Raw genomic sequence first — 13445 nt, 5'->3', positions numbered from 1 at the left:
GGGTCTTGCACTTCACCAACACTCCTTTTTTACTACATAGACACTCTTAGTTCAGGTCAGAACCACTGTAGGACTGGTCATATAGTGTGGCTAGTTCCTGAAGAGCAGGTAGATATATATAGGACCTTACAAGAGAACTGCAACCTGCTGCAATTATCCCCATCAATGCAGACAGTGCTGCATGTGCAGCATTTATGCTCCTACATTCTTCCTTCTTTAGACTACATTCACACGGATGCATATCTGCAGATAGTTTACTATGTTCAGAGGTGGCTCTGAACTCCACAGAAGTGCCAGCCTTGCACCCAGACTGAGCCCACAGATGAGTGGTTATATGCTGATAGCGGCAATGCTGGTCATTAATTTGTACAGAGTATGACAGCCGCTGCAGGTTGCACAAAGTGTGTGCAGGCAGCATTTACAACAGCCAACAAGAATCAGTAGCTTATTGCCACTGGTTGCTCCTATTCAACCAAGTGAATGTAACATTATTTTCATCCACAGAAATATGAAGCATCAGGACCCACTTACAGTGAGATATTCTTAAAAGATGGGGAATCTCCCCTTGTAATAACAAAACCCCTTCAACTGTTTGTGTTTGCACTCTGCAGTTCAGAAATATTCTGATAATTCAAAAAATGCAAAAACCCAAGACAAATAAGTCTTAATAAGTTCATTCTTTTCTGTAATTACCTATGCATATTGCACATTCTGAGAAACAAATACTGCAAATGCAATCATATCTTCAAATTTACATTTCCAAAGGCTTATTAAAAGATAAAATTTACAACGGAGGTAGTATGCAAATACTGTATAGACATACTGCCCTACACTCAACCACAACCATTGCCTTAGGATCAAAGACACTAACAAATAATATATATTTTCCTATAGCCGCTTACATCAGGATAGAGGTACAAACTTGCAGTACTTGTGTTCTTCACCATAAATAAAATTCAGACTTACCAGATGATCAGACATCAAACTGCATAAAAGAGGCACTTTGTCCATGTGAGAGAATCCACACCATTTCCATAGAGATGGAGTGGATTCTCTCACATGAATAGTGAGAGTGAATTTTCTCACTAGCAATGGAGGTTGGGGGTTTACCAAAGTGCTGCAAGCTTGCTCAAAACATATGGCTTTGAATGTCTATGTTCATCGGTATTGCTAGCAGTTATCGACATTTCACAGGTCTTTGTTTGACTCACATTACAATGTTTATGGAGACTCCTTCCAATGCAATAGATAGCAGCCTCTAAATGTGCAGATGTTTTATTGGATCATAGACTCCTCGTCTCTCCCCTCCCTCCTCTCCCAGTGTTAGGATTGAGTTCACCTGCTGGTGGCACTGTGCTGTTCTGGGCTGTTTGCTGCAGCTCCAGTGCCCACCAGTAGGTGTCTCCCAGGAGCCAGCAGGCTTTGGTAATTAGTTATATTAGTGTTCAGCTGCCGGGGGGGCTACTTAAGGCTGCTCCTCCCTTCCCCCGATGCGTCACGATTCTGGTCCCTTCCTTGCTGCCTGGTGTTCCTGATGCCTAGCCTGATCCAGTCTGCATCCCTCTGCCTTGCTTTTGCCTCCACCTGCGCTGTACCCAGTCATGATCCCCCCTTCTTTGCAACCTTGCTCATCCTGTAGCGTTATCCCTAGATTGGTCTTGTGTATAGTAGTCCCTAGTTAGTTGTTCAGGTTCAACAGTTCTTGTCAGTGGGATTTGGTTCTTGTGATTGTGATTGTTCATGTTCACTGTTTGCTGTGTTGCTGTCTTTATTGTTTGCTGTGTTTTTGGTTGCTGTGTTTCACTGTTAATAAATATCACTTTAAGTATATATTAACCTTATTTGTTTGCTCTCAGTTTCCTACTGCAGCTACGTGTCTGGTCTCCTTGCTGCAGAAACCTGACATAATCATAACGCCCACCAACGACCAGATCTGCTACACTGGAACTGAGAGCCAGTTGCTTAGAGATTTTTCCTTTACCTTGTCAGGATACTTAGAGCAAAGGTAATCTTTCATGTGCAGCTCACAGTAGAAGTAGATAAAGATTATTGTCGCTTCATGTGGCAGCAGGATGTCACTGTGGAGGAACTCTTGGGGAGCATTCTGACAGCACATGCTTTAGCTGTTGATTCTCCCTTAGCAAAGTACAACCTTTGATTCAGGTCTGTTCTGAGCTAATTTTTCCGGTTATCTCTCAGGACAATGATGTTTTCACTCCCCCATTTACTATGCACCAGGTTGGATTGTTGGGATGGTTGCTAGAACATTGTGCAGGTTCTTTTGTTTAGCAGTATTCAGCCTATTCACAACAGGTGTTGTTGGATTGTATTTCTGCTGTGCACTCATTAAGAGCAATGTGAGCAAGGGAGAGACAAACTGACTTTAGTTCAACCTCTGCTACAAGCTTGGTCAGAGATCATACTCCCAGTGCAAGATGAGTTACATAAGGTCAGATCTGCTGCTAAAAATGAAGAATCTCTTCCTCTGTTACCCTTAGCAACCACAGCTGCTACTGAGTGTTCTTTACCTTCTGTAGATTAGTATCCTGCCACCAGTAACCACACTTCCTCTGTATGCAATCCATTGAAGGCTCCCCCTGCAGTGCCGTTACCAATAGCAACATCTCAGGCCTCTTCCCATTACTGTTACTACAGCTCCATCAGCAGTACACTTTGGTCAGCACAATGCAACTACCTGCAAGACTCCCGTATCTAAGCCAAAGAAAAAGAAATTAAACTTTTCTCCTGCTCTTACAACTCTGCCACTATCCATGTTGCCTGCTGATCCTGTGCCCACTGATCCAGTGCCCATTGCCCAGTCTGCTGATCCATGATGGCTACCCAGCCTGATGTGCTGCTGACTACTGTCGATGAGATCCAATTCTCCATGCTGATGACTGCTGGCAATGTGATCCCGTCCTCCTCCATGTTGCTGCCTGCCGATGGTGTCCAGTCCTCCTCCATGTTGCCGCCTGCCGATGGTGTCCAGTCCTCCTCCATGTTGCTGCCTGCCGATGGTGTCCAGCCCTCCTCCATGTTGCTGCCTGCCGATGGTATCCATACCTCTTCCATGGTGCGGCCTGCCGATGGGGTCCATGCCTCCTCCATGTTGCTGCCTGCCGCCAAACCTGCCGTGGGTGACCTGCCATCTGTTGCCAAGCCTGCCATGGCTTATGCCCAAACCACTGCCCAGCTGTACTATGATGATTCCTGGACCGCCGCCCAATTGGACTATGCCGATTCCTGGGCTGCCGCCCAGTTGGACTATGCTGATTCCCAGGCTACCGCCCAGTTGGATTATGGATTCCCGGGGTTCTGCCCAGTTGGGCTACGCTGATTTATGGGCTGCTGCCCAGTTGGGCTATGCTGATTCCCAGGCTGCCAACCATGCCCAGTTTGACATGCCTTTGCTGGCTGACCAGTTTGATGTGCCTCTGCTCGATGCCCAGCCTGATGATCCAGTTCCTGATGCCCAGCCTGATGATCCAGTTCCTGATGCCCAGCCTGATGATCCGGTCCCTGATGCCCAGCCTGAGCCTGATAATCTGGTCCCTGATGCCCAGCCTGCCTTTAGACATCCTGTACTCAACAACCTGCCTGCCTCTGATTGTTCACCTGCTAATGGGTCTGAAAACTCAGAATCCTCATGTGCCTTACATGGGTTACCTGCTTGGCCTGAGATTCATTTGATGGTTGCCTCGGTCGAGTACCTCTTGCAGTATGTTGCTCTTATGGCACCAAAGCCTGGTGGTCCGGACTTACCTTATTGACAGAAAAACACAGAATTGTTGATATTTTTGCAGATTTATTAAAAAAGAAAAACTGAAATATCACATGGTCCTAAGTATTCAGACCCTTTGCTCAGTATTTAGTAGAAGCACCCTTTTGATCTAATACAGTCATGAGTCTTTTTGGGAAAGATGCAACAAGTTTTTCACACCTGGATTTGGGGATCCTCTGCCATTCCTCCTTGCAGACCCTCTCCAGTTCTTTCAGGTTGGATGGTAAATGTTGGTGGACAGCCATTTTTAGGTCTCTCCAGAGATGCTCAATTGGGTTTAAGTCAGGGCTCTGGCTGGGCCATTCAAGCACAGTCACAGAGTTGTTGTGAAGCCACTCCTTCATTATTTAACTGTGTGCTTAGGGTTATTGTCTTGTTGGAAGGTAATCCTTTGGCCCAGTCTGAGGTCCTGAGCACTCTGGAGAAGGTTTTCATCCAGGATATCCCTGTACTTGGCCACATTCATCTTTCCCTCTATTGCAATCAGTTGTCCTGTCCCTGCAGCTGAAAAACACCCCCTCGGCATGATGCCTCCACCACCATGCTTCACTGTTGGGACTGTATTGGACAGGTGATGAGCAGTGCCTGGTTTTCTCCACACATACCGCTTAGAATTAAGGCCAAAAAGTTTTATCTTGGTCTCATCAGACCAGAGAATCTTATTTCTCACCATCTTGGAGTCCTTCAGGTGTTTTTTTTAGCAAACTCCATGCGGGCTTTCATGTGTCTTGCACTGAGGAGAGGCTTCCGTCGGGCCACTCTGCCATAAAGCCCCGACTGGTGGAGGGCTGCAGTGATGGTTGACTTTCTACAACTTTCTCCCATCTCCCAACTGCATCTCTGGAGCTCTGCCACAGTGATCTTTGGGTTCTTCTTTACCTCTCCCACCAAGGCTCTTCTCCCCCCGATAGCTCAGTTTGGCTGGACGGCCAGCTCTAGGAAGGGTTCTTGTCATCCCAAACATCTTCCATTTAAAGATTATGGAGGCCACTGTGCTCTTAGGAACCTTAAGTGCTGCAGAATTTTTTTGTAACCTTGGCCAGATCTGTGTCTTGCCACAATTCTGTCTCTGAGCTCTTCAGGCAGTTCCTTTGACCTCATGATTCTCATTTGCTCTGACATGCACTGTGGGCTGTAAGGTCTTATATAGACAGGTGTGTGGCTTTCCTAATCAAGTCCAATCAGTATAATCAAACACAGCTGGACTCAAATGAAGGTGTAGAACCATCTCAAGGATGATCAGAAGAAATGCATAGCACCTGAGTTAAATATATGAGTGTCACAGCAAAGGGTCTGAATACTTAGGACCATGTTATATTTCAGTTTTTCTTTTTTAATAACTCTGCAAAAATGTCAACAATTATGTGTTTTTCTGTCGATATGGGGTGCTGTGTGTACATTAATGAGGAAAAAAAATGAACTTAAATGATTTTAGCAAATGGCTGCAATATGAAAAATTTAAGGGGGTCTGAATACTTTCCGTCCCCACTGTAAGGTAGAAATCGGCATTACTTTTATATAGCTCAGACACTGGGACGCATATTGTTATTTAATAGATGGGATGAATATAATACAATTTTTAAAGCAGTAGGAGGGAAGGGACGAGCAGTGTCTCGAGTTAACCGGCAGGTATGGAGGGGAGAGGGAGGAGAACAGAGAGGAGAGCTGCGAATGACGGAGGCACAAAAACTGACCACGGTGTCAGGGCTCAGCGGCCATGATTAACCATGGTCAGTTTACAGGGGAGATGGCAGAACCAGGCAGGATCAGCCAGAGGCCAAATGACATAGCACAAGCACTGTGCTGTTATGCATGCTTTAAGGGAACAGGATCTATTTTTTTTAGGGTATTTTTTAGGGTAACAAACACTTTGAATGCTTGTTGACTGCCCCAAGTAAAAATACTGTGGCAGGGCGACCGCTCTGCGCCAGATCAGGTATATGTACATGATCTGGCATATCCATTTCTGTCATTTGGTACAGCACAAGTTGGTCAGCAGGTCCCGGCCAATAATATATGCCTGGGATTTGCTGATTGGCTTAGCGAATCGCAGCACAGAAAACAACCACATCTCTTAGTAAAAGTGTCATTAGTACAGTGACAGTGTATAGTATTAGCACAGATCACTGTTGTAACGAGCCCCTGCTCGCTCGGTTCCACTCTCCCAACACTCCTCTGTGGCTATTGAATCAGATTGCAACGTCTAATGGTTCGGTCATCCGATGCTCCGGGAATTGAACTACAGCTATGTGCCATTCAAATCCAGTTGTGATAGCTCAGAACAAACACCAGGCAGGCTGTATGTAAGTTCAACCAGGAATCTCTTTTATTGAAGGGAATATAGGGTCTTTTATACAGTAAAAGAGGAGGTGCATGCCTCCTGCTCATATTACTCTGAACATACACCTGTGACCAGAAACCTAATTAACATGGGCTAATTAACTAATCCCTTTAGACAGCCTAGATGACTCAGTCATGACCTTTAGGCCAGACTGGCCGTCTTGTAGCTCAGAAAACACAATCAACATTATCACAAATCAACACAGAACTCTTCTTCACACAATAGCAGAGTTAATTAACACAAACAACATTGGGGATATAATGACTTTTAGATCCCATACTAGACTTATTTACAATAAACACATTCTAGCAGGCAACAGACAGACAGGTGGCTGGAATTGACATCAGCATCTCCTAACAGTATTTGTCCCAGCATTATGAATCAGCCCCTATTTCTAATATGGCAAATCCAGGGTCCCCAGAGTCTGTGTCTCTTGGGGGGATATGGACCTGAATCCAAAGTAACACCACCTCAAGGGTCCTCAGGCATACAGCTCACAAAGAGTACCGTTCCCCCAAATGCCAGGGCCTGCGATCGATCGGCAAGAGGCTAGCATTCAGTCCCCTCCAAAAGTCTCTCTCCCGGCTAGGTCTGTCACAACTCTATTAGTGTCACTGGTGATGTCAGTGTCAGTCAGTCAGTTCCCACCTAGTAAAAGTGATAAGGATGGACCCACGCCATAGAGAAAAATAAAATTGTAAATAAATTGCAAATAAATTATAAAATAAATACAAAATGTAGATATACGTGTGCGTTTACACACTCACCCACATGCACATATGTAATTGGGCTGCCGTTGTAGTGCGGGGTGACTTCCCCAAAAAATAACAACAGAAAAAATATATACTCAACGCTGCCTCTCTCAATCATAAATGTGCATACACTCACATCAAATATGTGTCATATGACAACATGTGTAACAAAGTGCCAATATAATGTAAACAAGGGCATACAATAAAGTTCAAAAATGCAAAAAAAAGTACAAAATAAGATGCAAACAGTAAAGTTCATCAAATGTCAGGTGCAGGGCTGGTGACACGTTGATGTAATCTTGGTGACTTCCTGTGCTCCCCTTCTGGATCCCCACTCACCAGATAAAGATGAAAAATACGCCTGTGTATATCAAGATGGTGTCTCCTGTCCAGCAGATATGTAGGTAGATTGTGCCTCAGAGAATGGAATCTCCTCTCATTCACCACTTGATTGTAGATCCTACATACTTTACTTAGTCAAAGACGATAGGAGTAGTAACGTTTGGACAAGTGAAGAGAAGAGGGCATACAGAGTAATACTGCAAGGTTTATTAAAAGTTTTAAAATCATTACACTTACATCAGAATCTTTAAAATGTGCAAAAATTGCCGCCTTGGCATCCAAACAGCCTTCACAGATTATCCTTAGCTTGACATGTTTTGCCCCTCCCACTGGGCGTCTTATGGGGAAGCTTATGGAGTCTGTAGTTGGCTGTCTTATATACTTTAAGTACTGCCTGCTACACCCAATGACTCCCACTACTCTCATTGATGGCGCAGTATGAAATTGACCTCACTTCTGGTTTCTGCCGGAACGGGAAGTGAGGTTTCTGCCGGAATGGTAAGTGAGGTTTCCGCCGAAACCGGAAGTGATCAGCAGCACAGGAAGTGATGTAATCCTTGTTGCCAAAAGGTAAACATCAACATCCTTCTTCCTGGATTAGCAGGGAGTGATCAGAGGCCATCTAGTGTTGGTAATTCGATATTACATTAAAAACAAATCAAGGTATATTGCATTAAATGAACCATTATGACAATGACAGTATACTCATACACTCATACATCTGGAGGAAAATATAAAGTAAGTAAAAGTAAAAATAAAAATAAATGTGGAAATAATAATAAAATGAAAATAATAATAAAAATAAATAATCAAAAATTACTAATTAACAATTAATGTCCAGGTCCACATTTAACCCTTTCGGCGTTAAAGACTGTAATTTGTGTATCCATTGGGTCTTGTTTTGGGAAATAGCCTGTTTAAGATTGGTGCCCCTCCAATGTTTTTCCCCCCTATCAATGCCACAAAATGTGAGTTTAGATGGATCTCTATTGTGGAATCTCCTGAAATGATATGATAAACTGTGTTTCCAGAAACCCTTTTTGATATTATTAATGTGTTCCCTCAGTCTAACTTTAAGCTCTCTTGTGGTTCTTCCCACATTTGGAGACCACATTCACATTTCAAGAGGTATGTGACATGTGTGGTGCCACAGGTTATGAATTTGGGGATTTCATATATTTGTCCTGTTACCCTAGATTTGAACTGCGTAGTCTTTTTGTTTCCACCCTTACATGTTCTGCAGATTAGACATCTGCCACATTTAAAGAAACCTGTTTGGTCGAGGAAGGTTGTCAGCTTCTTAGGGATGCTTTTAACAATTTTGTCCTTCAATACAGGATGACGTATGTAGACAAATTTCGGACGTGGAGGTAAGGTTTTCGATAAAACTGGATCTCTAAGTAAGATGGGCCAATGTTTTTTAATGATCTTTTCTATTTGTTTATACTGTCGGTTGAATTCTGTACAGAAGGTTAGATCATAACTTTCTCTCTTTTTAGAATTGGGGACGAGTAGTTGTTCTCTATCCATTGTTCCTACTTCTTGTTGTGTTTGTAAAAGTTGTTGTCGTTTATATGCTTTTTGCTCAAATCTGTCCACCAGCATGTTGGACTGGATTGTGTAGTCTCCCTGCAAGTTGCAATTTCTTTTGATCCTGATCATCTGTCCTTTGGGTATCCCCGAGATCCATCTCGGGTGGTGGCCACTAGTTGTAGGAATATAACTATTCCTATTCTTTTTTTTAAAAAAAAGTTTATGTATATAGACTGTTGTTGGAATGGAAAATTTCCAGGTCCAAATAATTGACCTTTTCTTTACTATAGTTTGATGAAAAAGATATGTAGTGTCAGATTGCACGACACGCTTGAGTTGATTTACTAACACTGGAGTGTGCAAAATCTGGTGCAGCTGTGCATGGTAGTCAATCAGCTTCTAACTGCAGCTTGTTCAATTAAAGAGTAACTCCACTTTTGTTGAGAAAAAAACATTCCCCTCTGGGTGATCTATGTACATTGCAAGGATTATAAAAATTTGTTGCAGATTCCTACCTTCTGTTATTCTGAAGAAATCCATGTGTGTTTTGAGCAAGTGTAATGGAAGTGGTTTTTATAATTAACTGTCAGGTGTGGAGCTGAAGGGCACTAATGAGGAAATCTGCTGGGCCTGCATCCCTTTAGACGTGTTCCTATTGAAAGTATCTCTCAAAACCTTACACTTTTGTTGCAAGGGATGCCTGAAATCTGATTTGTATCTTAGTCAGACTTCTGGGAAAATTAGTGAGCCAATCACACAAGCAGGAAATTATGTTTCTGGGGAGAGGTCAGTACACACTCTGTGTACAAAACAGTTCCAGGTAGCCATATTGCAATGTATTATCATAAAATTAAATTGAGTGCAGTTTGAAAAGGAAAGGTAATTTTTAATAACATTCAATTACAATATGATTAGTGACGCAGTTATATGTGCTATATTATTTTTTCATGCAAACCAATCAACATATTTTTTTTTTCCAAAGACATGTAGCAGAATAAATTTTGGCCTAAATTTATGAAGAAATTAGATTTTTTTTTATTTTTTATTGGATATGTTTTAAAGCAGAAAGTAAAAAAATATTGTTTTTTAAACAAAATGTCTATTTGTGTGAAAAAAAGTGGTATACATTTCATTTGGTTACAGTGTTGCATGACCACGCAATTGCCAGTTAACCTTCTTAGCGGTATTCCGAGTGTGGCTCGGGGTGAATTTTCAATACCAAGAGCAGTAACCCAGAGCCACACAGTATCCAGGAAAAGTTACTTACCTTGTCCCCAGGATCCTGCGATGGACGGAGCCCGGTGGGAAATTCAGAAAGTGCAAAAAACTACATACAGTACCCTGTAATCTTACAGATTACATTACTGTATCAAATTATTTCACCTCCCTTTTGTCCCAGTGCTTTGTCCAGTACCCTGCATGCACTTTTATATACTATACTTTCTGCCTGGAAACTGGAGAATGTCCATAGCAACCAAAAAGTGTCCCTTGTTACTTCAAAAGTGGTTTTAGACCAGCTAGAAAACAGCGATAGTAGAATAGAACACTTGCAGAATTGAGCAATAGTGATTTGTGTGGAAATTCGTCATCAGACACTGAAAGTGACGACAGCGACAATTCTTCAACTGAGCACATTTCAGTATTTTTGAGTTGATTACATTATTGAAAACATTTTATTATTATTATATTATTATTTTTGATAATTATTTATAGTTTTTTATTTTATTATAATTGATGATTTTTGTGTTTTAAACTTTATCATACCTGGGATGTCTACTAGACTCTTGTTTGGACAGATTTAAGTGAGTTATTCCTAAGAATTACAGGCCTGCAATATAAAATGCCAAATTTCCATGCAAAACAATGTACGACTTTCAGCATCAAAAATCTAACATACCGCCAGGGAAGTTAAAATAGCGCAGTGCCGAATAACAATGCCCTGGTCATGAAGGGGATAAAACGTTCTGGAGCTTAATATTTAAAAAGCGGTTGGCTGTATTCAATGGAATGTTTCTTTCTTGTTATATATATTGGACTGTATGTTTGCAAGTTCAATAAACTTTACTTTCTGATTAAAAAAAAAATAATATATAGGTTTTGCTAAATCTTACATCACATCACAAGTAACCATCCTACAGTACACTCATCAGCACATGCTGTATGAAATATTTTCCAAAGCATTGTTCTCCTGTCAAACTATATGATTGCCATATTCACAAATGTGCATTGTATACTACCTCTCTATAATACAGCATGCCAGTTAAAGTGTACCCAAACCCAAAAATAAAACATATATTAAATTGCAGCCTACCATGCCTTAAATGTAGTGGCTGTATTAATTTTTTTCAGCTTTTATATCTTTATCTATACCTGGTATTCCTGCCAGTAACACACTTCCTGTCCTATGGTGATAAGCCGACTCGCTGCATCATATCTTTGGTGATGAGGTGTTGGCGGCCTATAAAAGGACATTTATTAAGAATACAGAACCCCATCCCCTCTCCTCATCTCCATAACATAGGGAGTTCTGTATTCCTAAAATACATCCAAAGAGCACTGTTTGAAATAGGACTGCAGAGTGCACAGGCCACAGGGTAGCACTGGATTTCTGAAAGGATCAACAGATATTTTTTCCACTTAGCAAACGGATAAAACAAAAGTTTGTTAATGGTATATTTAACAGAGCAAAGTGAAGATAATATAAGATGTTTGTTTTTAGGGTTTACATATACTTATAATATTTTGAATAGCCTGCACAGAAACTGAAAAATAGGTTATAGTATGTAAGCCTCATTATTTGAATATGTCATATAGAAATGAGTACAGGCAATTGAAATATTGTTTCTAGCCATTTGCACATATTTTCATAAGCTTATATATGTGTAAACTAGAAGGGACAATTTGAGCCTATAACATTTCTTGGTAATGCAATGTATTTTTTTCCCCAGACACTGAGCATTTAACAAAGGAAAATACAAAACGTAACTAACGTGTATCTTTTATTTTACTGTTTTTAACTAATTTAAAACTTGCAACATACTTGGACATTTTGATATTGGATGAGAAATTATTAAACTACAAACTGTAGACATTTATTAACTTTGCTTGGCATGGCTTCTCTGCACATCATAATTCCAGTGGTCTTCCACCTCATTTTTTTCATAACTGGCTCAATTGCAAATGTCTCTATCTTGTCTTTTTACTTTCTAGACTGGATGAAGACCAGAAAACTCAGCCCAGTTGATCTTATTATTAACTCTATTGCTATTATGAACCTCTTCTTGCAAGGAACGAGTTCATTCAGTCAGATCTGTGTTTTACTTTTTCTGGAATTCTACATTCAAGTTTGGGTGGTCAATTCCTTGGTCGTTATTTTGACTTCTCTAGCATTATCCAGTCTCTGTTGTTCTACCTGCCTGTGTTTCTATTATTGTGTTAAGATCACCAGTTTCAAATGGGCATGGTTCTACAAGATCAAGGCTAAGCTTCCTGCGATGGTCCCCTGGCTGCTGTTTTTTTCCTGTACTATATCCTGGGCTTTTGGTTTGGCTGCTTATTGGGAAATATACTTAGAAAGCTCATTACTTGCTGCTAATGCTACAAGGAATGTATCCTATGTTCATTTGAATTATAAAAGCAGGTGTGACTGTATTTTTCAGATTTACATGTTAGTCGCTAGTGTTCCATTCACTATCATCTTAATCACAGCTGCGGCTATTATCTTCTCCCTGTGTAATCACATGCAAAGGACTAAAAAGAACAATGAAGGTTCTGGAAACAGCAAAATCTCATCCCACTTTAAAGCCACCAAAACTGTGACTTCTCTTCTCATTGTGTACTTCATTTTCTATGGCATGCTAAATATGATATATAGTGAAATTAAAGATGGTAATGAATTGATTTTTATTTTTTGCTTTATTGTGGCTGCTGCTTTTCCTACAGAAAATGCAATAATTTTAATTAGTGGGAATAGGAAGCTGTTAATGATGCTGAAACATCTTTTTTGTATAAAACAAACAAGTCCCAATGCTGAAGTCACTGTTAATACATACTAAATTTGTGCATCTGTATACAGTGTATTGGTTTGAGACATTTAGGAACTAATAATTATGTTACTTAATTCCTAATTAAAGCATATGTATAGCTATTTTTTTGTTAGTTTGTTTTGATAGGGTAGGGAAAGGTTAGATACTATCAAGTTTTCATTGTCATTTGTTTCCCTGCTGGAAAGATGAGCTCCCTTTTTATTTGCCCAGTTGGCCATTGTCACCATTGCTATTGTTGGTAAACATGTCCTCCAATTCAAATTTTTCTATGGCTAATTTAAACTTTGACTTTACAACACAGGATACTTGCAAACATAGTCATATTTTCATACAGCCAACTGCAACACATGCTTCTATGATGTTTCTCAATGCAGATCACCAAGATGGCTCAAAATATGTAGATTTTTAGTTGGATCATAGATCTTGCATACTATGTGTACCATATAAGGTTTCTGCTACTTGTATACATTGGGCTGACCTATTGCTTCTTTTAAGAACAAAATCTTGTACCATAATGTAATCATTATACCTTCATCAGACTAAGTTGTATAAAACATTTCATGAAGCTTAACTTCCAAAATACAAATGGCACAAAACAAACTACTCCTTCAACATAAGTACTGTATGCTTGTATATTGCTTTTCAGTTAT

The 13445-nt window shown here is 40.6% G+C and overlaps 1 protein-coding gene across 1 annotated transcript; it reads left to right on the top strand.

Moving 5' to 3' along the window:
- The first annotated feature begins 3070 nt into the window (after positions 1 to 3070).
- LOC141106699 (taste receptor type 2 member 1-like) lies at positions 3071 to 12804 on the top strand. The gene is made up of 3 exons (XM_073597637.1): positions 3071 to 3291; positions 8283 to 8344; positions 11960 to 12804. Exons 1-3 carry the CDS (start codon positions 3071 to 3073, stop codon positions 12802 to 12804), a joined length of 1128 nt encoding a protein of 375 aa, XP_073453738.1.
- The last annotated feature ends 641 nt before the right edge of the window (positions 12805 to 13445 follow it).

This window comes from Aquarana catesbeiana, linkage group LG08 (genome assembly GCF_042186555.1).
Source record: "Aquarana catesbeiana isolate 2022-GZ linkage group LG08, ASM4218655v1, whole genome shotgun sequence".
NCBI lineage: Eukaryota > Metazoa > Chordata > Amphibia > Anura > Ranidae > Aquarana > Aquarana catesbeiana.
Note: the sequence above shows the minus strand (reverse complement) of the source record. Positions and strands in the feature narration are given on the sequence as shown.

Coding starts and splice junctions, on each gene's coding strand:
- LOC141106699 (XM_073597637.1), top strand. CDS start 3,071: ATGGTGCGGCCTGCCGATGGGGTCCATGCCTCCTCCATGTTGCTGCCT. Junction 3,292..8,282: donor GATTCCCAGGCTACCGCCCA/GTTGGATTATGG, acceptor GTGTTCCCTCAG/TCTAACTTTAAGCTCTCTTG. Junction 8,345..11,959: donor CCACATTCACATTTCAAGAG/GTATGTGACATG, acceptor TTTACTTTCTAG/ACTGGATGAAGACCAGAAAA.